The 22,610-nt window shown below is 41.3% G+C and overlaps 2 protein-coding genes and 1 long non-coding RNA gene across 3 annotated transcripts; all 3 read left to right on the top strand.

The window, feature by feature from the left end:
• The first annotated feature begins 438 nt into the window (after nt 1-438).
• On the top strand, nt 439-3,246 carry LOC149753541 (uncharacterized). The gene is made up of 2 exons (XR_016413287.1): nt 439-706; nt 747-3,246. It is a non-coding gene; the product is annotated as an uncharacterized LOC149753541 (long non-coding RNA).
• A 10,393-nt stretch (nt 3,247-13,639) lies between these two features.
• On the top strand, nt 13,640-14,686 carry LOC103702460 (fasciclin-like arabinogalactan protein 6). Its single transcript, XM_008784902.6, has one exon. The coding sequence runs from the start codon at nt 13,733-13,735 to the stop codon at nt 14,495-14,497; it is 765 nt and encodes a 254-aa protein (XP_008783124.4). The 5' UTR covers nt 13,640-13,732; the 3' UTR covers nt 14,498-14,686.
• Nucleotides 14,687-21,270: 6,584 nt separating this feature from the next.
• Nucleotides 21,271-22,239, top strand: LOC103702459 (monothiol glutaredoxin-S3-like). The gene has a single exon (XM_008784901.6). The coding sequence runs from the start codon at nt 21,392-21,394 to the stop codon at nt 21,878-21,880; it is 489 nt and encodes a 162-aa protein (XP_008783123.3). The 5' UTR covers nt 21,271-21,391; the 3' UTR covers nt 21,881-22,239.
• Nucleotides 22,240-22,610: the final 371 nt, after the last annotated feature.

Genomic DNA, 22,610 nt, shown 5'->3' with positions numbered 1-22,610 from the left:
CTTTTTAAATGCCCTGTTCCCCCACTACTACTACAACTATAAAGTTTGGCACATTTTTTACATTTAGCTTTCCAGACTCTATCAACCATAACTCTATCAAATTCAGTCCATACAGCACTAGTCCTCTTACCAGAAGAGGTTTGATCTTCACTCGATTCACTAGTTCTAGAGGAACTAGGAACATGGGGTTGGGGATTAGTTTCTTCTCCCTCAGAAACAGGAGGAATGCCAAACTGACTTTCCTCAAAAGATGACATATCTAAATTGATGAATTAAAAAAATAAAAACTAACCACAAGGAGGATTGGAGGAATTGAGTAGAGGGTCGGAGGGCAGAGGCAGAGCCGCAGAGCCGAGATTCTGAGCTTCCTCTTGTGCTCTCAACAGGAGAGACCTTCTCTTCTCAACAGGAACCTCCTCTTGTGTAGCACTTGAACACTTGCTAAATGCAAACTAAAAATTAAATTGCTAGAAGAGCACTTTAGAAGAGAGAAATAATAGTATTAGAGAAGGAGAGAATAGTTGGTTTGGTGTGGTGAGAATGAGGGAGGAAAGGGCTATTTATAGAAGCCCAAAATTTTTTTTCCCAAAATACCCCTCAATTCAGCCGTTATTGGACTGTTGGGAGGGGTAAAACCGACTTTTTTCCAAAATAGCCGTTGGAAACGGCTATTTTCCTCACCCCTCACCGTTGCGGGCCGTGCCAGGCACGGCCCGCAACGGTTCCAAACGGGTTGGAGCCGTTAGGCACGGCCCGTTTGGAACCGTTGCGGGCCGTGCCTGGCACGGCCCGTTTGCACCCGTTACGGGCCGGCCCGGCACGGCCCGATGCCCAACACTACCCTGTAGTATGAAAGATTTGAAAGCATTACATTAGTTAATAAAGTTTTATTTGCTTTTGGCCTTTCTTTGATAATTTTTTCACTTGGTATCACAATGACAACTTTGTAACATCAGCAGCACGTTCAGCAAGCATAGCATGACAAGTCATAAGAACTGATCTTGGCAAATGAATCCTGAAGTGGTCAATGTTTTATTTTAAGATCAAATCCAAAAAAAAATAATGGATGAAGAGTTTTGATCAAGTCTGTGACATGCAATCCACCTTGCATTGGAAGGAAGGGAGAAGACGATAAAATAAAAACAGAAATTCTAAAAATCTTCTCCAACATCTTGGCACAGCCTTTACCCTCCAAATTTAGCCCATAACAACTTAAACCCTGAGAAACCTATAACCGAATCACAATGACTTGTCTAACTAAACAAAATCAATAGATTTACATCACTGTAACACCCCAGAGTTGTAAATGATACATAGCTAAAATGGACGGAGTTCCATAAAACTTGAACCCTCAAACGTATCATCTACAGTACATGCCACAATGGGGGAAATTTTCAAATTAAGTTCTAAAACTCAAGACTCATCACTGTTGCTTCTCTAGAATTTATGATAGCTTCTTTTTATACTATTTTGAGTACACCTTTATTCCTCGATACCCATAAATACAACATCTCTTATAGTACCATACCATTCGATTTCTCCAAGTCTATAAGGACCAAATTCGAGTCTCCTTCTGGCAATCTATGTTGCGCGTTGAATAACCAAGAAACTAGCTTCCGTAGATGACAAAACCATAACGGCTCTGAGTTATCTTGTTTCATCACACTCATCCGTATCATACTCTATCTCGTTAATTTAATTCCACAATAATGGGTAGAATTATGACATCAGTCTAACAAAAGATGACATGGAAATTGTTATCTACACAACCGTAACCATGGTATATCAAGAAAATCAAGATTCTTGAATCATTTTCTCGCCAATGATCGGACAATCTGCGAACAGAAATTTTTACCAAAAAGAGATAATATTGCACCTTTAACAGGAAAATAACAAACAAAAAATCCAACCTTTCTTTTATTTAAACATCAAAAAGCAAAAGGAACGAAAGGGGACAACAGAAAGAGAGGGGAATTGGAACAGATTCGGAGCTCCAATCGTACCTCGGTGCATCTACCCTGCGTGTAGTAGAGTCACGAGAGGCCTCCATCGATGGGTCTTTGGAGCATCGATTTCCATTAAACCAGAGGAATTCCGGGCCGAGAAGGAAGCCAAGACGGTGAGATGACGGGTGGATCGAAGGTGGAAGAGAGAGAGAGAGAGAGAGAGGTGGGAGATTGGGAGGAAGAGATCAGTGGGACGCGAGAAGGATGAGGGAAGGAGAGGAACAAAAACACCATCCCCACAGGGACTCGGGACTCTTTTGCGTGTGTGCATGTGTTTTTGGGTACAAGAACTCTTGGTTTGCTACAGGGTTCTCATATCATAGGTCGCCGACTTCAAGTTATATGTATCAAAGAAACTTATTTCGAGGTCCCTCGTCAAATCATCAAGTTCCTCAGATGCAAGAATTCTTGTCAAGGAAAGCTCTAATTCACCCACACCAGGTTCGTCAAATCATTAATTACTTATAAATTCCTGAGATGCAAGAACTCTTGAAAGGAAAACTCTAATTCACCCACACCGGGTTCAGAACCATCAGGATCCCTCTGTGCGTCCCCCGTGACCCGGCTGTAGTAGTGCCCTAGGATTAGGGACCGAAAGCCGGCACGGGTTCAGCTTCGCACAGGCCAAGAAATGCTCCGCTCTTCTCCCCGTGTTGCCTCGATTCCTCTCCATCCATTCCTTCCCCTCTCTCTCACAAGAAGAGACCCTAAAAACAAAACAAAAAATCCATAAAATTCACCAAAAAGAGATAAACTCGAGAGAGAGGAGGGATTGGAGGCTACGAGACTGTAGTGGGTTCGGATCGGCGCTTAGGGTTTGCTGCAGTTACCGAAAGAGATGGTCCTCCATCTGCGAGAGAAGAGAGGAAACGAGATGAAAGAGGGATGGGAAAAGATTGGGAGAAGGGGATTGCAAGACCTGTTTTTGTCTTTTAGGATCAATACAATTACGATGAATGGGGCGAACGTCGTTAGGGACGTAATATATACCCCATTTATTTGTTATTGATTCGCAGAGGCGATACAAAATAATCGTGCATGACAGAAACAGGAGTGCAGTTATCAACCGAACTAAGGCAGCTCTAGTCACGCTTTGCCCTTCTCATGTTAGAACTACTCGCTGTCTCTCTCTCTTCTTCTTCTTCTTCTTCTTCTTCTCTTCTTCTTCTTTTTTTTTTTTTTTTTTTTTTTTTTTTTTTTTTTTTTTTTTTTTTTTTTTTTTTTTTTTTTTTTTTTTTTTTTTGGTACAACGGCGGCTCACACCCTACGGGTGTGGATACGGCCTGCAAAATCTGAAGCAAGTAAAGCTGAAAGGCACTATGTCGGATTCCCTCAAAATAAAACCTCCAGTGTGATGAGCCGCATAGGAAGCGACCCAATCAGCTGCACGATTCGCTTCCCTGTAAACATGTGTAGCCTGGTAGGTTTCACACGCCTGCAGAAGTCTGCGAACGTCCAGAAGCAACGGTCTGCCCTCACCTGCACGATCTCGGCCCCTGACCCAGTCAATCACAGTAGCCGAGTCACCCTCAAGAATAATCCGGTCTGCACCCAGTATCTGTCTCGCATAAGATGTCCCCTCCCAGGCGGCTCGGAGCTCAGCACACACCACCGACGCATCGAAGATCCGCCGACCCCCCAACGCCACTAGCCTGGCATCATGATCTCGAATGACGAATCCCACACCTCCACCTCTCCCATCAGTTGTCATGCTGCCGTCAAAGTTCACCTTCAGGAAGCCAGGGGGTGGGGGTACCCAGGATACGAAAACATATCCGGGCACTACAAGAGCAGAATGGATACCCCAGATGTCCCTGGCCAACCCAAAAGGTGACCTCACAGCAGTCCTCAGGAACTCCTCTGCATGCAATAAAGCCCTGGCCACCACCACCCCCGCGGGCGATCTGCGGCCCTCAAACACTCGTGCATTTCTGTCTCTTCGCTTGCTATTCACAGTTTGGTCCACCTTCGGAAGGGTAGGGAGACAAATTATAAAAGATAAAAAAGTAAATAGAGGAGAGAGACTGCTTCGTTTCCTTTTTTTTATTTTATGAGATAAAGTAAATAGGTCAATTTTATTTCACTTTTTCTTACCGGATAAAGTTAAGTAGATTAGCTTTTTTTAATGTTGACCTATCTGTCTGTTTGACGTCATTTTTATTTTCATATTTTTAAAAATATTTTCTATTTTATTTTAAATAAAAATATGGTTGATATACCCAAATACTTTTAGAAAAAACTTATAACTTTAGGCATTTTCTAGTGACACCCTTTCCAACTTTAGTAAGTCTGTTACAAATTTCAAAATCATTTTCAAACTGATTTTACTGTTCATCTCCATTAACAGAGTGGTATCATGTGACCATCATATTATAGCATAAAATTATACTATGACCAAAATATCCTTCAATTATTTGTAGAGTAAAATTGTAGCACAAATTTTAAAGAATACTTAGTATATGTGTCATAGTTAAGGATCACCCACCACACACTTCTCAAAGTATTCGGAACTTTTTCATTCATCTGTTTGCACAGTATATAACCCATAGTTAAGTATCACCCACTATGCAGATCTCAAAGTACTCCAAACTACTTCATTCATCCACCGGATCAGATTTCAAAGCATCATTAATATATGACCCATAATTAGAGATCACCCGTCATACAGTTCTCAATGTACTTCGAACTCCTTCATTCATCTTCCTGCACAAATCACAAAGCATATTTAATATATAGTCCATAGTTAAAGATTACGATTATATAGAACTCGAAGCACTCCAAATTTCTTCATTCATCTACCGAGCCAAAAGACATTCAAAGATGTGTGAAGATAGTACGGATATTTTGGTCATTTGAAATGACAGAGTTAGAAGATCAATTTAGAACCATTTGCATTTAAAAGTTAGGTTTGAAACTTTTTAAAGTCGAGAATCATCTATTGGAAGCATCCAAAGCTGAAAGGTGCTCACTACAATTTTTTTTTCTTTTTTTTTTTAATTCCTTAGCTGCTATAATCATAAACATGCACTTTCTTATACATGCGAGGATGCTTGCGAGCAACGATAAAGAGACAACCACCAGCTGTTACTTAATCCTGCTGTAGTCGTTACTGTGCATGCATTTTTGATATCTTGTCACTTCCAAAGCATATGATGGAGATACGCGTGTAATCATAATTCTTTTTTTCCCTGTTCTTACTTTAAGATTGTAACCTGCGTTGGTGGACCTAATGGTTTCTTTATCACGGTTTTGATTGCTGCCGTGATATTGAAGTCTAATGATATTTTACGGAAACAGGCTGCTCTAGAGGTTTCTTTTCGAGCTAGAAAAGGTCATTTATTTAATTCTTGTAGGGTAGAAAGCTGCTGCTACATTATCATGTTATGTTTTCTCACCTGAAGCTGCTGTGTTTTAATAGATTGCACTTTGTTACCTTACCATGGGTTCTTTTCTCACTGAAAGTTGTTAATTCATTTAGATGACTTTTTTTTTTTTTTTGAATAAAACACTGTTTTACAACAAATATGGGATACTTAGTATTGCTTAACCTTGGGTTGGCTGTAACTTTTTTTAATTCCTTAGTTGCTCTAATCCTAAGCATGCACTTTCTTTTATATATATATATATATATATATATATATATATATATATATATATATATGTGCGAGGATGCTTGTGAGCAACAAGTATTTTTGATATGCTCTCACTTCTAAAGTATACGATAGAAATACTGTAACAAATCATGACCTCATCCAAAATTGCTAGGGTTTTTTGATTTTATACAAGTATCTAAGATGTATCCAGCGAATAATCGATGTGGGACTAAATACGCGCCCACACGGATCTTTATATACTCTCTCGTTTAAGCTCCAATATCTTTATCAGGCTAAAAGTCCAAATCTATTCAAATCTAAATACAAGGACCAAGATTGGCTTGTGTTTAGCTTCAATGAGCCTGTGCTACAATGTCTCCTAGTCCAGATGGGTCATGGGCCGGGTCTGTTATGATACCATTTGCAACAACTCAAGATCTCATCCAAAATAGCTAGCTAGAAGAATTTATTTGGATTCTTTGATTTTGTATAAGTACCCAAGATCTACTCAGCAAATAATCGATGTGGAACTAAACACATGTCCGAATGGATCCTCACAAATACACCTAAAATTATAATTTTTTTTATTTTCAATTTCTATTTTTAAGTTTATATCCTTCGATCACTGGTGGACCTACAGGTTTCTCTGTCACGATTTGGATTACTATTGTGACGTTCAAGTCTGATTATATTTTGTGGAAATAGACTGCCCTTTTCCAGTTAAACATATGTACCAATTCCACTCCTCTGCAACCTTATGCTATACTATCATTTTTCCCTGGGTGCTTGTATAAACTTTAACAATTTACCTCGAGAAATATCTGATTTGTTTTCTGATTATGCTTGCAGTTCCCCACATGAATGGGCTAAAACATTTCATGGAAACTGCTTGTTGAATTAAATTAGTTTGTCACCTAGTAACCTGTTAAATTGAATATATTTTTTCGAAGTTGTGTGTTATTAAATTAATTTTAGTTTTATTAGTTTGTTCCGTAGTTTTCTATAAATTGACTAAACTTTATTATGTTTCTATCCAGAGATGAATGGAGATGGTGGCTGAATTGAATGAAACTTGGGGTAAACAACTGTTTGTGCAGGGAGCATCTGACGCATGGCTGGAAAGCTGCCAGCCTTCTTGAATTGGTTGAGCCCTCTCCTCATGTCTTTTAATGGTCTTTTTAATAAATTTTTAGTTAAAGAAGAGTCATCTGTCTGGGGTCTTGCAGAGAGCCTTTGATATATTTTGTGCACCTGGTGAAGATGTAATTGTAAGATGTAAAATTTGATAATATTTGTACATGAGACGAAGTTGTAAAACTTCGTGGCCTTGAAAGGATCCTTTGGTATGCTTTGTCCATGCGGTAAAGTTCTAATTGTAGGGGACAATTAGAGATTGCAGTGCCTTTCAAGTAGCATATGCATACCGGAAGGCGAACGGGACAGCGGACTGGGTTCCACTAAAATAGAGCCTCCATTTTCGTATGCATAGTAGCAGTCAGGAACATCTGGTGTTATGCAGTTACATTGAGAAAAAATAGTTATAGATCGCTTGTTGAAAAATAAATAATGTTTAAGTTTTTTTATTGAGATAATATGTAAGTTATATTTTTTTAAATTACAACAGCTTTTTATATTATGCAAAGAAAAAATATTTAGAAAGTCATGAATGAGTAATAAAAAAACTCATAAATATCTTCATTACAAACTTTAATTTACAAGCTCATAAAGAGGGTAGACAGATCCATTTATCCATAATTCCACTAAGTCAATTTGTTTCATTCTACTCACCACTCATTAGTTCCTTCTCTTATAGCTCCTTAATTTTTTTTCTGAACTTCATATTTTTAGCAGCACGGTGCAAACTTCTATCCTAGACCAGTGACTAGATCCAATCCTTGATGCTCGCTATTTCATTTTCAAAGCATTAGTAATCGCGAGAAGATCGAGGATAAGTTTATCGACCAGTGAATTGATTAGCATAGATGTTATACCTAGAGGATTTGTAGCAGCCATCCTTAACATCATTTTTTGCTACATTGCTGCAACAAGGAGGAATTTTAGAGATAACTTGTTTTATTTCCAGCCCCCCCTTTTTTTTTTTGTTCATCGACTTAGGTGATATTGATACTTTCTAAAAGAATAAGCTATTTTGTCTTGTAAATAGACAAGTTTAAATTATAGTTGGTCCCATGACAAATTTACTAGGATCTTCTATTTACTTGGTTACTGAAATATATTAGGGCTTTTATCTCGTTTCCATGCCCATGATTTTGCTTAGCTGATCTTAGGCAGCAAGTGCTCCTGTAGCTGGAGAAGACCCTCTATTTTGCCCACACAGCTCTCATAACCTGTCCAGCAACCTCATCCCGCTCCTCCTCGGGCTTGGTGGCCCTAGATTTTTGAGAGCAATGGTCAAAAACCAAGGAGCTGCCTTGTTTTATTTTGTTTTCTTTTTGATATGTGCATAAAATTTGTTCAAACAAATCATTGAAATATATTTCCATGAGTTACATTTGAACCAGTCTCGGCAGCTGAACCCGTTCAAATGCTGCCAAAGTGCGATTGAATTATCGTTCCTACATTGACATAATTTAATTTAGACTAAAAAATAAATGGCATCCTATATTTTATTTTGATTTGCAAATACACTCCTGCATCTTCAATTGCTGTAATATTAATCTTATATTTTTCAGTTTATTGCAATGTTCACAATCGACTTTCCTATTTAGACTAGAGCTTGCTGACGGTATCTACATGGCAAGTTAAGAGAGGTATTAATCTGATACGGTGAATTTCTTTTATTTTTCAATAGATGGAGAAGCCCACGTACGTGGCAAGGTATTAAACTAATACGAAAAATTCAAGAGTTTGACGTCGCCATTTCCTCCCATCCCTCTTGCGCCCTTTGCGTCGTTGCCCTAAGAGAAGGAGTCTCGAGAGCAAACTATCTCAAGGAGACGACCAAAGAAAGAGGCCCTGCAAGAAAGGTAAGAAGTGCAGAACTGGATGATCAAAGTGATGCTTCTATGCTGGAGAAGAGAGAGAGGGCTGGCAGCTCTCGCACCCCCGATGTCTCCGTGCCCTCACCCATGTCAGGGGCTGCTTGATCAACTTTGGACCATATCGATCCTCTTTTCCTCAAGCCTCCACCATTGTACGGAAATATGATTCTTTAAAGTCTTTAACTGAAAGCCGCCCTCAGAACCACCCCTTGAATTAGGTCAATTCATCTATACATAAGAGGGTCCAATTTTGCAGATGGAAAGGAAAACTTAAAACTGAAATAAAGAGAAATTTGGCCTGTCGGTAGCACCAACCACATACCTTCACCCATCTCACCCACAACCCATTAAAAAAATATGCAAAACATGATCACCCAACAACATTAGAGAATTGATCAATGAAAAGAATTGAAGTATCTATCATCACCATTTTCATCTTCATTTCCCTCTAGATTCAATTCTATTCAAATTAAGAAATCTAGTATCTCTACTTTCAATTCTATTTCCATTTCCATTTCAATTCAATTTTTCAGAAATAGTCTTTTAGGTCCCTTGTTTTCTTACGTCTAAAACTATTACTTATGTTTCTCATTATAGTCCGACTATAGTGCATTTCCTTCAGTGAAGGGCAATAATGAGTTAAAAAAATAATATCCCTTGACATTTTGTAGGAAATTGCGAATACTCTCTGCATGTCAAATTGCTACGATATCAATTTTGCATTTTTCATATTGCTGCGATTTGGTCTACCCTTCTCTAAATTCGGATCAAGGCTCGTCGGAGATGCTTACGTGGAAGCTAGCATGGAGAAAGTGCATGGATATGTTTTTTAAAGAAGAAGAGAATCTGATGTAGACTTAATTCCTAGGTGCTAAAATATCCATATTCAAAAATTTCAAAGGGCAAGAGTCACAAACATTTGAGCTAGATCTCTCGGTGATCGACTAGTTGGCTACCTCCTCCATTGATCGAGAGAGGGAGAGATGATGGTCGACCTCTTCACCTTTTCCATTGCTAGCCTTAGCTTTTCCCTCACCACTGCCCTTGAATCCCTCTTTCCCATTCTCTCCACCCTCCTCTCCCTTTGCTTCCTCTTCATCTCCGCTCTCCTCCATTGCCCTCCTCTTCAGTTGCATCTCGTCTCTCTCCTCCCATTGCCCTCTCTCTCCTGCTCTTTTCCTCTCCTCTCTCGCCATCGTTGCTGCCCTCTTTCTCCTCCACTCCCTTGCCGGCCTCCTCTCCCTCCCCTTGCCCACCTTCTCCCGCTCCCCCTTCCCTCCTTAATCTCCTTGATCTCCTCTGGCTCTCGCCCTTCATTCAAGAGTTTCTTTTCTTCTATCTCTGACGCAAGGACCACGATGGTGTCGAGAATTACTACTTTGACTTACTTCTCATCCCTATCCTCATTTGCGCCACTCTACCTTCCTCACCCTTGCCCTCCCCTGCTCTCCCACACCTTGCCTAGCCCACATCACTGGCCTCACCCTCCACTGGATTTCCTCCAATGGGACTTGTAGACAGCCGCATCGTAGTCGACAGCGTGAAGACTATCACTGAATTAAGGCAAAAATCCTCCCTTAATAAAGGCAAAAATAGTAGAATTGGAGGTGGGAAAAGAGTCGAAGGAGAGGAGAGAACTCACCGGAGCGGTCGAGGAACATAGCACCTAGTTCCCAATCCCTATCACCACCATCATCAACACCATTGCTGCCACCTTCGTCTTCTACCATAGCTTCACTTCCACATCCCCGACCCTTATCCAAGTGCGCATTCCCTCACACTGGCATCGCTAACCCCTCCTCCTCGGTTGCATATTGCTAGCCAACCGGAGGACAATCGAATCAAGAAGCCAAAACCCATTCCTAGGTTGTGGCGGTCGGAGGGCCACTGCGATTCTCAAAGACAGGGAGATTACATGGTGGTGGGTCTATTAGAGGTGGTGATTGGATAGGAGAGATTAAGCGGTGGTGGGAGTAGGGGATTTGGATCTTGGGAGCTTGATTGATGGAGGCGGACATTGTTGTTGTTGCCTTGGAGATTTGAGGAAAGATTAAAGTGAGTTTAGAGAAATTATTTTATTCCTTTCTCAGTGATAAGTCCACATCAGTTATCTGAATTAAAAAGAGAGTAGATCTCATCGTAGCAATGTGAAAGATGTAGGATTGACATTGCAGCAATTCAACATGCAAGGAGGAATTTGCAAATTCCATGCAAAGTGCAGGAGGTATTTTTGTAGCCCTAATAAAGTCTTCTTCCTAAATTTTAGGGATGGGGTTGTATCTTTTGCACAAATGGAGGATTCACCTTTCTTCGCCCAAATCCACCGTAGGATCATCTACTAGTACTCTGAGATCTATGTGTGTGGGTGAATGACAGAGTTTGGAGTACTTTGAGATCTATACAGTGAGTGATGCAGTGGTAGATTCATATGAAGAAAGGTGAATCCTTCTTTCATGCAAAAGTACTATCCCGCTCCTCTTAACTATCACTCATCCTTCAAACTATAAGAGGTAAGATACTCTCAACTCTAAATCAATGAAATTCAGCATGGTGCTTGATGTGGAGGAAATCATTACTCAAAACTTCCACCATTCCTTGGTTCTGATTTCACTACTTCTCAAAAGCGACAAACTTTTGCTTCCAAAAGCCTCTAAAAATTTTCATTAAGCAATTTAAAAATATAAAACAGTCTCATCATATAGGTTGCTGGTCTAGTATATTTTTCTTCTTGATCTTTTTAAAACAAAAATATAAAAATAAAAGCAATATCAAACAGATTCTTACGGTGCGTTTGGTTCGCGATCGTAATCGAAATGAGATTTGAATATTAAAAGAGAGTTGGAATTAGATTTTGAGAAATTGGGGCACGTTTCTATTCTTTTTTGGTCGGAATGAAAATAGAGCTCCTCTCAACTGAAAGTTACTCAATTAAGTCCTCATTTCAGATCTTCATTCCTTTCAGCCAAATATGCTTTTAATTTAATTTAAGAGGATCTTCATATAATCCAAAACAATCTTAATCAAATTGTGGTCCTCTCTCTTCTTCTTCTCCCGTTTTTTTTTTTTTTTTCCTCCCCCTCCTCCTGTGATGACAAGGACGTATCACCGGAGCCAGACTGTCCCTGAGCCATGACACCATGCTCCAAACCGATAACATTAGTTGTTTGGTAGGGTGGGGCCTCCTTTTGGCATTGGAAATGAACTACAGGAATAGGAAGGGAAGGAATGCAATACGGTGATAAAATTTATGAGGAGAGAACCTTATCGAGGCCTCAATCAGTGTCGAACACCGTCGCCACATGGCATATGGCGACGGGGCAGCCAATCACGACAACATATGTAACAGCTAAATATTCCAACTGTGGTATCAATTTGTTTGTCGAGTTCCGATAGCTGATTGATCGGCTACATATTTTGGTGGTGCAACTCAAACGTAATTAGCGAGGCTGTGGTTAATTAGTCCTTCTTCTCCAGTGAGGTTATCAGAATGATCCCTTTCTTTCTTCTCTTGTAGTAGAGTGAAGAATTATATGTATTTCTATTACATTCCTACATTTTCACATAGCAAGGTATTTGTATTATGTACTCAAACCGTATCCTAAATTGCTCTATACATTTTCTAGTAATTTCTGAAAATCTAATGAAAATTTTATCCCCGAAAACAACCCCAGCATCACAAGAGTCGTGCTAAAAAATTTTGTAGCTTTGTTCTTTCTTGTATACTCAAGAATTTTTCAAATTTTGATGAATACTTGATCCATCCAGGTCACAATGAAGGTGCAATAATCAAAAGCTGATCGAGCAAGTTTCCAAAGTGTGAGGCCCAATAGTCCCACATCGGAGAGACTCGTTCCAGAGCCTGGGCATATGAGGCAGATGTCTCCTAATCCTGCAGACGCGTTTTGGGTGGAAAACAAAACCGGGGAGGGGTGAAGGACGCTTGCGTGAAGCCCCAGAACCGGAATATTTGGCAGGGGAGCCCCGTGTTCCCCCCTCATGTGGCCCCCACGTGGGCACTAGGTGCCTCACGTGCCTCGCAGAGGCGGGGGCGTGACATTTGGTATCAGAGCCGAGGACGGCTCTTGTCCGATGGTGGGAAGGGTGTGAGGCCCAATAGTCCCACATCGGAAAGACTCGTTCCAGAGCCTGAGCATATGAGGCGGATGTCTCCTAATCCTGCAGACGCGTTTTGGGTGGAAAACAAAACCGGGGAGGAGTGAAGGACGCTTGCGTGAAGCCCCAGAACCGGACAATATCTGGCAGGGGAGCCCCATGTGGCCCCCACGTGGGCACTAGGTGCCTCACGTGCCTCGCAGAGGCGGGGGCGTGACACAAAGACTCAGAAACATTAGGTAATCCGAAGACTCAGATTTCTTGCATGAAAACTAGTCGTGCATTTGTGCTGTTTAAAAATTTCAGAAAGTTTTATATTTGGAACTGATAATTTTTCTTACAATATGTATTTCTGCATAAAATAATATTAGCATAGGCAGACTGCAATCAGGAGAAGATAGTACCATTTTAATAGTCTGAAGCGGGCCTTACACCTTTCCGACAATACTTTTTTAGCGTTCATAAATCAATATCAAGACTAAAGACCGGCATCCATGGCCTGCACGACAGGGGACGCATTAAGCTGGTGACGTAGCTCGGCACAAGTCCTGTTCACTCCAATCCCATGAACCAAGCTTTCCTCAAAATCTCCCCACTTAATTGAGGAATTCCATTCAAAAATTCAAAAAAAAAAATCACGAGAATTTAATAAATTTTTATAACCGCAACGCCACACTTAATTGATAATAACTAATATGCTTTAATAAAATTGCATGAAATCATTATCGTTTTATAATAATACATCAAACTTCCACTTAATTTCCCATTAGTAGCTATTAATAAGCAGTTGGTGGAAAGGCTGCCATCTCGGTACCCTTCCGGGACCCCACCCTCGTGCCTCCTCCTAATCTATAGATTTCATTAGATGGGGAAGTAATTTCCCAAAAAATTTAAGGCCAGGCATGAATTATACGAACGGATGGAGATATCACCCATCCGTTCTATAAAAGTCCTGAAAGGCCCTCTCTCTCCCTTCAACTCCAGGGGCCGGTCCGCTCCCACCGCCAGCACCACCTCAATGGCCTCCTCTCTGGTCCCTCTCCCATCCATGTTCATCGGCCTCACCGCAATATTCCTCCTCATCACCGCCCCCCACGTCCTAGCCCAGGCCAAGGCCCCGGTCGCCCCCGGGCCGAACGCCGGTCCTCTCAGCCTCACCGCCATCCTCGAGAAGAGCGGGCAGTACACCACCCTCCTGCGCCTCCTCAAGGTTACCCAAGTAGGGGAGCAGGTACAAAGCCAGCTCAACAACTCCTACGACGGCCTCACCATCTTCGCCCCCACCGACAACGCCTTCAGCAGCCTCAAGTCCGGCGCCCTCAACAGCCTCAACCCCCAAGAACAGGTCTCTTTAGTCTTGTACCATGTCCTGCCGAGGTACTACAGCCTGACGACCTTCCAAACCGCGAGCAACCCGGTGCGCACCCAGGCCTCCGGCAGCAATGGAGCAGTCTACACGGTCAATGTGACGACCAGCAGCAACCAGGCGAACGTGTCGACCGGCGTAGACGAGACGCCGATCAGCAACGCCCTCTACTCCGAATTCCCGCTGGCGGTCTACTCGATCGACAAGGTCCTGCTGCCTTATGATCTCTTTGGGCCTAAGCCTCCAGCGCCGGCGCCGGCTCCAGTCCCGAAGAAGCACAAGAAGGCTCCAGCTTCGGCCTCGGGGCCTACGTCGGAGGCAGAGACCACCCCGTCAGCGGCTAGTTTGAAGGGGAGGAGCGTGGGCTGGGGTTTTGTTATGGGGGTTGGGTTGATGAGCATTGCGAGTCTTCTTTAGAATGCACTGCATGACAATGTTATAGCTAGGTCCTTCATCTGCTTGTCTGGTGTTTGCCATTGGGCTTGCCTGCATTCATCTCTTTCTTTGTTGTTTTTTGTTTTTTTGCTGTTATTGTTCTCTCTTTCATGTTCTTTTAATCTTTTTTCCATTCTCTTTGTTTCTTAAGCAATTGATTGATATTTAATACTTTCTCCTTTGCTGGATTCCTTCAGTGAAATGGATATATTCTCGCAAAATCTATGCTGCTATTCTTTTGGGACATACCGATTCTATTGTTAGAGCCTTCATTTTTTTTACTCGCAAAGTACAGAAAGTGACACAAGATGGACTGTCGGAGGGATTGCGGAATGACGACGGCTTGACAACGGTTTGATGCAGATGGAAGGATTCCAATTGGTGAAGCTAGCTGGTGGGGAATTGCTGTCATCAGCACTGGCATCAAATAATTCAATCGCGTAATATAATTAATAATTCGAGAATGTGACCAAATGGAGCTTAGGAGAGCTGGAATCTTACAACCCATGCATCAATTATGTGATTATTTTAAGGATAATTATGTGTTTTTGACTGGCTAGTTTATACACCTAAATCAGATCGATAGGAATATATATGTAGATAGATAGATAGATAGAAAATGGACGAGGACACATAGATTCTCAAGAGTCTCCCTGCCAAGTGTGCATAGCCATCTATCTTTTACAAGCTCTATCAGCCCAATGCATCCATCCATTGCAAGACTCCTGCATGATCTTACTGCAAATTAATGCAGCGACCCCTCACGAGAGGTCCACCTAAGCAACCGATGCGACAGGAAAAGGAGGTTGGTGCGCGGGGTTCACAAGAAAAGAGTAGATGGACAAAGACACCGCAACCACTGCGGCTCGGCCCTGCCCACCTCCCATTCATGAATGGGAGCCCCATGCACATGCTCTCTTCCATTTCATACAATTATCCTTTTGGGCGGGGCGGGCACAGCCTCTTAGTTCCTCGTGGTGGGTCCTGATGGCTTGTTGATGATGAGCCATTAGCTCGCATCCATCATCAATGACGCATCCACTCCATGTCCTTATTCACCCTCCTAATATGAGATATTTTTCTTGTTTTTCAAGCATATTTTTGATCTATTGCTCAATATAAAAAAATATAAAATATAAAAATATATCTATCTTATTCTATCTGCTTAAATTTTTGGGACAAGTGGTGATTGTTAATATGGTATCTTAAAAATTTCACTTGCTGGGCTCACTCATCCTACTTTGGGCCTAGTAACATTGTCCAGTTTTGTAGTGGCTACAAGATAGATTTGGAGCATCTAATGTACAATTAACGTGGAAGGAGCTACCAAGTCATATAATCAATGTAAACTAGCTTCGCCATCAATCCATCATCCACTGCTGATTGATGTGAAGCACTTCTCAATGTTTTCATGCAAAAAAAAGTTTGCTATCTATGAATTGTTGGGCTTAAAGTTTGCTGTCTATGACTTATAAATGATGCTCTCAAAGTAAATAAAACAGGAAAAAGCAAATCGTTTCAAGTCATTGGGGACGGCCGGCCACTTGGAGATAGCTTGATTTTTTGTGAATGTCCAAATCCTTTTCTCCCTTCACATCATTGAAGCCTATCTATTGATCTTTAATTAAACTCGCTGCACTTGGATTCTCCTGTGCTTAATACAATTGCTTGTTGAATATTCATTACATAGCTTCATGCTCTTTTTTGAGAAAATACACGACTCTATGCTCTTGTAAGCGATTGTTTAGCATTGTTCTGATGACAGCGGCTATCCAATTTTTTTCATCTTATAGGCAACATGTTGATTGAATAATTAAATTGTTAGACTTTTTTTTTGGACTTCTTAATGATCTATTGTGAAGCTTTTTTGAGAGAACAAATTACCATACAATGTAAGGTAGTTCGAGTACATTATTAGAGAATGCAACAATGTTATTGAACTGTTGTTTGAAGTTGGTACATTAATTATTTTTATTAGAAACGAAAGAAGGGAAATTTTGCAATCGAACATTCTATAGCGTTTCACTTAAAAAGAGAATTTCTTGTTCATATTCAAGGGAAAATTCTTATATCTATATATTTCATTCATTTTTTCACAAATAGATGGAACATCTTAAAATGCCATACGATACTGACGGTTCCCACATTTTCATAAAAAGCTCAGGTATCATCAACAGCAAGAGGAAATGACCATTTTTACCCCTTCTTTATGTCCAAAGACAACTGCATGGGCACCATTGGTCATTGGTTGATTCGATGCAAACTGCTCATGATAACAAACACATCCAATTGAACTGAAGAGCTCAAACAACATAAAACAGGAAGAGGAAAAATTATGGATAAGTGGCTGATTTAGAACTTATTAATTAATTCGTCTTCTATCCATCATGCTTGCATCTTCTCTTTGGGCCGCTTGTGCCCTTTAAAGCTTTTTGTGCTGTTATTTGTTTTCGATTCGCCTCTGATGGCACAGGAATCCCATTAACTCAACTACTCTTATACTAACGTCTCACTAGGAAATGCAAGTGTTATTTCTTCTTCTTTTTTTTTTGCACAAGTTGCAGAATATGCATCAAGCGATCAGAAATTGGACATCACAAGTTCTACGACGTGTTATCTTGTAGGTGCATAATTTTCAAACATATACACAAAACTCGAATAAGTTTACAGCATCGTCACACATTTCAAACCTGCATGCAATGTGCAACATTTTCCATAGAGATTTTGTCCATCCACTGTGGATGGAGCAATGTCAACCCCTCCACTTGAGAGCTCTTAGAAAACAGGAATAACCCACTGATCAGAATTGAGTTGGTATTGGCCTTTCAACATTAGTCGTGATAGTATCAGCTCCATATGGTTTATTGAACAATAAGCTATATACATTGAACGGAGCTCAGGTAATCATGGGGATTATTAGATGAAGACAGACATCCGTATCTCCCAAGTTCAGCTTGAGACCCCAATTGTAAGGTTGCACCTCGCTGGCCCGCTAAGCTTGAGATCAAAACTCTTCCGCATTTTGCCTATAGCCATGGGTCCCCCCACCTGGGCGTGTCCCCATCGCCGGCCCCTAACGTGGTGGCTACTTTTATATATTATATTATGCCATTATTTTTATACAAGATTGCTATGGGCAAAAACTTGGATAAGTTCGGATCCGAGCCTTATCCATTACACGCCACATGCTCAAAAGACCAATGATTAACGTGAATGACTAACGAGGATGGGTGCGAGCGTATGTTTAGTTCCACATCGGTTATTAGTCGAGAAGATTTTGAGTAGTCATACAGAACTAAGGAACTCAAACAAATACCTTTCAACTAACTATTTGGATGAGATATTAGGCTCTGACAAATAGTATCAGAGCGAACTCGACTCATAGCCTACATGGACTAAAGAACACTGCAGCATGGGTTCATAAAAACTAATCACAGGCTCCAAAAAATATCTTTCATCTACCTATTCTGGATAAGGTCTTATATATATATATATATATATATATATTCATCAAAAAAAACAAAAAAAAGACAAGCTTTGTCTTCACCCCCACACGTTTATGGAATGGGGCTGGCAACAGGAAAGGGAAGGAATTTTTTATAATTAACCATATAGTTTTGGAGATTAATTAAAACGATGACTTCACCAATAGGCATTAGTTTGAGTTGGATGGCATCCATTGCAAAGCTGAGATATATATTTTTTTAATTCCTTCCCTTTCTTGTTCCCGGAACAGAACGGAAATACATTAATTGTCAGGACGGGATGGCTCTTGATTTTAGCCTCATTGCGAGGTCATTGGTTCACATGATACCTTGGTCCAGTTTGGCAATAACAAATATCTAGCTTAAACTAGTAGACTATTGAAAAAGATGTTTGTCTCCTTAGCCGCACACATATTCTATACAAATTTGTGGTTCTTGGATGCAAATGCGCAGGGCGTCCAAATGCTCTAATCTTATCTGGTTCCATTTTAATGGCTTCTGCTAATTGTCTGCTTCCTCTCAGAATAATTTATAGCTACATCAATTTAATTGTCTGCTTTCGTAACCTGGCTCCGAGCGTGACGTATCACAACCTGGCTATTTGAATCCATTTTTGAGCCGGCTTTTTGGACTGGTCTGTTTTGCTGCTGCGTATTTATTAATGGATGTTTAGACGAGCTGGTTAGGGTTCCACGTCGTGCAAAATTCCCAAGGACGTGGCAAAAGTCAAGGTTTTGCTCCTGGTGCTCAAAGGTGTCGAATGAACGCGTCCACTTTTTATACGGCTGTCAACCAATGACTTGATCCAATTAATCTGAGATCCATGGATCAGATCGAAGTGAAAAAAAAAAAAAAAATCAATTCAGAGACCAAATGAGGTCAAGATTTGAAATTTTCTAACCGAACCGATCGGTATTATATCTGAATCCAATATGGATCAACAAAAAATAGTCCGGTCCAACCTGGATTTGATCCGGTCTAACCCAAAACTTGATTTATATAAACCCATTTTCCTTCACTGTAAATGTCTTTTTCAATGTTTGAAGAAATATTATTTAAACTAATCCCTCTTAACTCATCCCAACAATTCCATCTTCATTATTTGTTTTCATGGATTAAGGAACTAATATTTATTTTTTAATTATAATTTGTAAACTTGTACCTTTTAAAAATAGATTTTTAAAAGTTTTAAATGTTTTTACTAGATATTCATGTCTAAGTTGTCTTTTTCCTTCTATATCAATTATTCCAATAACTAATAGTTATTATATTTTTAGCAATAAAGTAAGAAATAAATGTTTGATCCGACCTAATCTTATGCGGTCCTAATCTGAACCTAAATATTTCAACTAGTCCGGATCATATTTGACCCTAACCCAACCATAATAACCTATTGGATCTAAAATCTTTTCCATGGGGCCTATCCATCCAATCGGAACAATCAACCGATTGGGTACATGTCCAAAATTAAAATCGGGATGAGAGAGAGAATTTTTAATCAATAGATATAGAGTTTTAATCAATAGAAACTTTTTAATCTAATAGAATGTTGCTCTTGTATCCTAAGCCAACCAATTTTGCCACATCTCGAAAATAAGGCTTTCCAAGTTAACTGAACTATGGCTATTTTTAACCATGTGGTAAGAGCAATATTGCATGGTAGCTAGGGCTGCTAATTCACCAATAGCCTCGAAGGTTGCTTAACGACCTTTGGTATTTTGTTAATGCTCAAGCCAATGATGGTTGTGTGGTTGCTCATGATCCATGATTTCCTCATACTATATACTTTTCAAGGTAGAGCTCATATATGAGGATGCCATGAATGTCTAGACTTATCAAGGAGCACCCAATGTCATGCGTAAGATTCGTAGGCTATATTCGTAAAATATACATGGTACTAACATCACAAGCATGTAGATGTTGTAAAATTTTTCGTTCATTTTTTCAGAAAACGAGCACTCGGAACAAACTAGACTTGGATCCTTTATGTGGTTGATAAATTAATGGCCGGATGGAAAATATATCTACTAGCCTTCTTTGATGGAGTAGAAAGATGCTTCTTCCTTGTTTCCTTAACAATAAAATTTGAAAATTTTACCAATTGTTATTCACTCATTGGCATTTTCCTCATAATAATAAATATAGTCGCTAATATAGCAACCATTTAGCGAAAGGCCCCTTAAGTAAAATTTATTTTTTTCATACTTTTAAATAAAAGAAAACGTTCATCCACATATGTATGGAACTCTATTTGTCAGTTTGCTTTCTTTTTTTTTTTCGCCAAGATCATTTCCCTTTTTGAGTAACGTAATATGAGGAAACTTTCTCAATTTCACCAAGAACGAGTTTCTTTACTGCCAAAATTTTAAAAAATTGATTCTTACTGAAAGAAGAAGAGAGAGGAAGAAAGAAAGAAAGAAGAATTTTTGAACTTCTTACAATTTATAAGTGACCGATTCGACCGCGGTTTTTCATAGGGGAAATGGAAAAAACGTGAGCTCCACCCGATTTTGTTCCGAAAACCGTGTAACTCGTCATGGGGCCAACGTGCATTTCCTGCGGTACACTGAATGGGATGCGTGACATCACGTTAGCGTGTACCGAACGCGTGCCACGGACCGAGACGGCCGACCTGGCCCTCAGCGACTCCGGGCCAGCAAAAACGAATTTAAAATATGAACGCTGACGACGCCCGTGGGGAGCCTGAAGACGAGCGTGCCGACGGCATCATGACATCAATCCTCTCCGGTGGCTCGCGTTTGCAGAAGGGAGGCCATGCGTTGGCCGGCCAAAAGGGGCTCGATAGTTGACTAGTATTCTTCGCCTTCAATTAAAAATAGAACGTTTTTTAAAGCTAATCACTCGATTCCAGAAGAATAATGCTGCAAATAGAGATGGTCGTGATGCACGTTTCTCGTGTACGGTTAGAGCTTCAAAAAGCATGACTTGGCTCGCGACTGCCTGTCACGATAGTAGGTGTTCCTACGGGATAACAATGATATCCTGAGCGGTCACGTGGACGCGCACGGCCCACGGGAGGGGTGGGGCGAGGTTGCATCATGGAGAGGTAGTTGTCGCCAGTCGGCGTAGCCAAAGCGGCCGGATTCGAATCAGCAGGTCCACCCAATTCGAAGCATGACGCCATTGGACATCATCCACCGGCGCAGCGCGACGCGTTGCTGGCTGGGAGCGATGCGTAACTGCCACTGACGTGAGGCGACGCATCGTGCGACGTCACCCTCCGGGCTATATAATTTTGTTCCTACCCCTGGTCTCCGTCCCCCTTGCTGCTTCCCTTCCCCATTCTTTCTCTCGCTCTCGCTCTCTCTCTTTCTCTCTCTCTCTCTCTCTCTGAAATCCGAGTACATAGCGAAAAAGGCACGTAAAGAAGATGCAACAGGCGATCCCGTACAGCAACGGGAGGGCGTGGGCTCCGCGGAGAAACGGCGGGGGAGCGGTCATCGGGGGGCGGACGGCGGTCGAGCAGGTGGTGGTGGCGGCGCGGTGCGCGACCAGCGGCGGCGAGATACGGAGGGTGGTGGAGGAGAACCCGGTGGTGGTTGTGGGGCGGCGGGGTTGCTGCATGGTGCACGTGGTGAGGAGGTTGCTGCTGGGGCAGGGGGTGAACCCGACGGTGTGCGAGGTCGGGGAGGACGCCGACGAGGCGGCGCTCATCGCCGAGCTGCCCCCGAGCATGGCTGCCTCCGGCGCCGCCGGCAGCGGCGGGGACGTTGTGGGCCACCTCCGGCGGCAGGGGATGGTGCTGCCGGCAGTGTTCATCGGGGGAAGGCTGGTGGGGGGGCTGGACCGGCTCATGGCCGTCCACATCTCCGGCGAGCTCGTCCCGATCTTAAAGCAAGCCGGCGCGTTATGGCTCTGAATCCTGTTTTAGTCTTCCAGTCTTTCTATACAATGTGATTTAGGTGTAATTTATGGAACGATAGTTAGGAAACGATTGGGTGTGCTTCTGCCACATCTCCCACTGTATAAGAGAGATATATATGTATCTACTCTGCGCCAGATGGGCGAGCGCACGCAATTAATTCCAGTATCTGCAGTTTTTTTTTTTTTTCTTTAACAATGCAATGTTTAGTTTGATGGGTTATTTGTGCTCTATGCTTGCAATTAGGAAGAAGGTGGAAAGGATTGAGGTAATGTTCTCTTTGATGGGTTATCTTGATTTGTTAGTTTGTAGTTATTAAGAAGGTGGAGCTCTGAAACGGGGCGATCTTTTTTATATATGCACGTGTCCTGCCACCGGGGATATGATCACTGTCACACAGGTGGTGTACTGTAGCTATATTTTGTCCCATATCTCGCTGATATTTTGCGGGACAAGCGTCTTCCACATGAAATAGAACGTGATCGTGAAATCATAAATTTTGGTTTTAAACTTGATAGTTTTGTTATTTGAGCCAAAAGACAGCGAAGTGATAGATAAGACTTGGGAAAATACAGTAATCATGTGCGACCCTCATTCGTTGTTTCCCATGGAAACGAGCTAATAATTACCATTATAAATCCGAGCTAGGAATGTGAAGGATTCTCAGGCCTCATGTATGACAAAATTTGCTGGAAGTTTCAAAAAAGTCATGGCAATTGGAATTTGT

This window comes from Phoenix dactylifera, chromosome 5 (genome assembly GCF_051530095.1).
Source record: "Phoenix dactylifera cultivar Ajwa chromosome 5, Ajwa_hap1_PhDact_Kaust_v1.1, whole genome shotgun sequence".
NCBI classification, from domain to species: Eukaryota; Viridiplantae; Streptophyta; class Magnoliopsida; order Arecales; family Arecaceae; genus Phoenix; species Phoenix dactylifera.
Note: the sequence above shows the minus strand (reverse complement) of the source record. Positions and strands in the feature narration are given on the sequence as shown.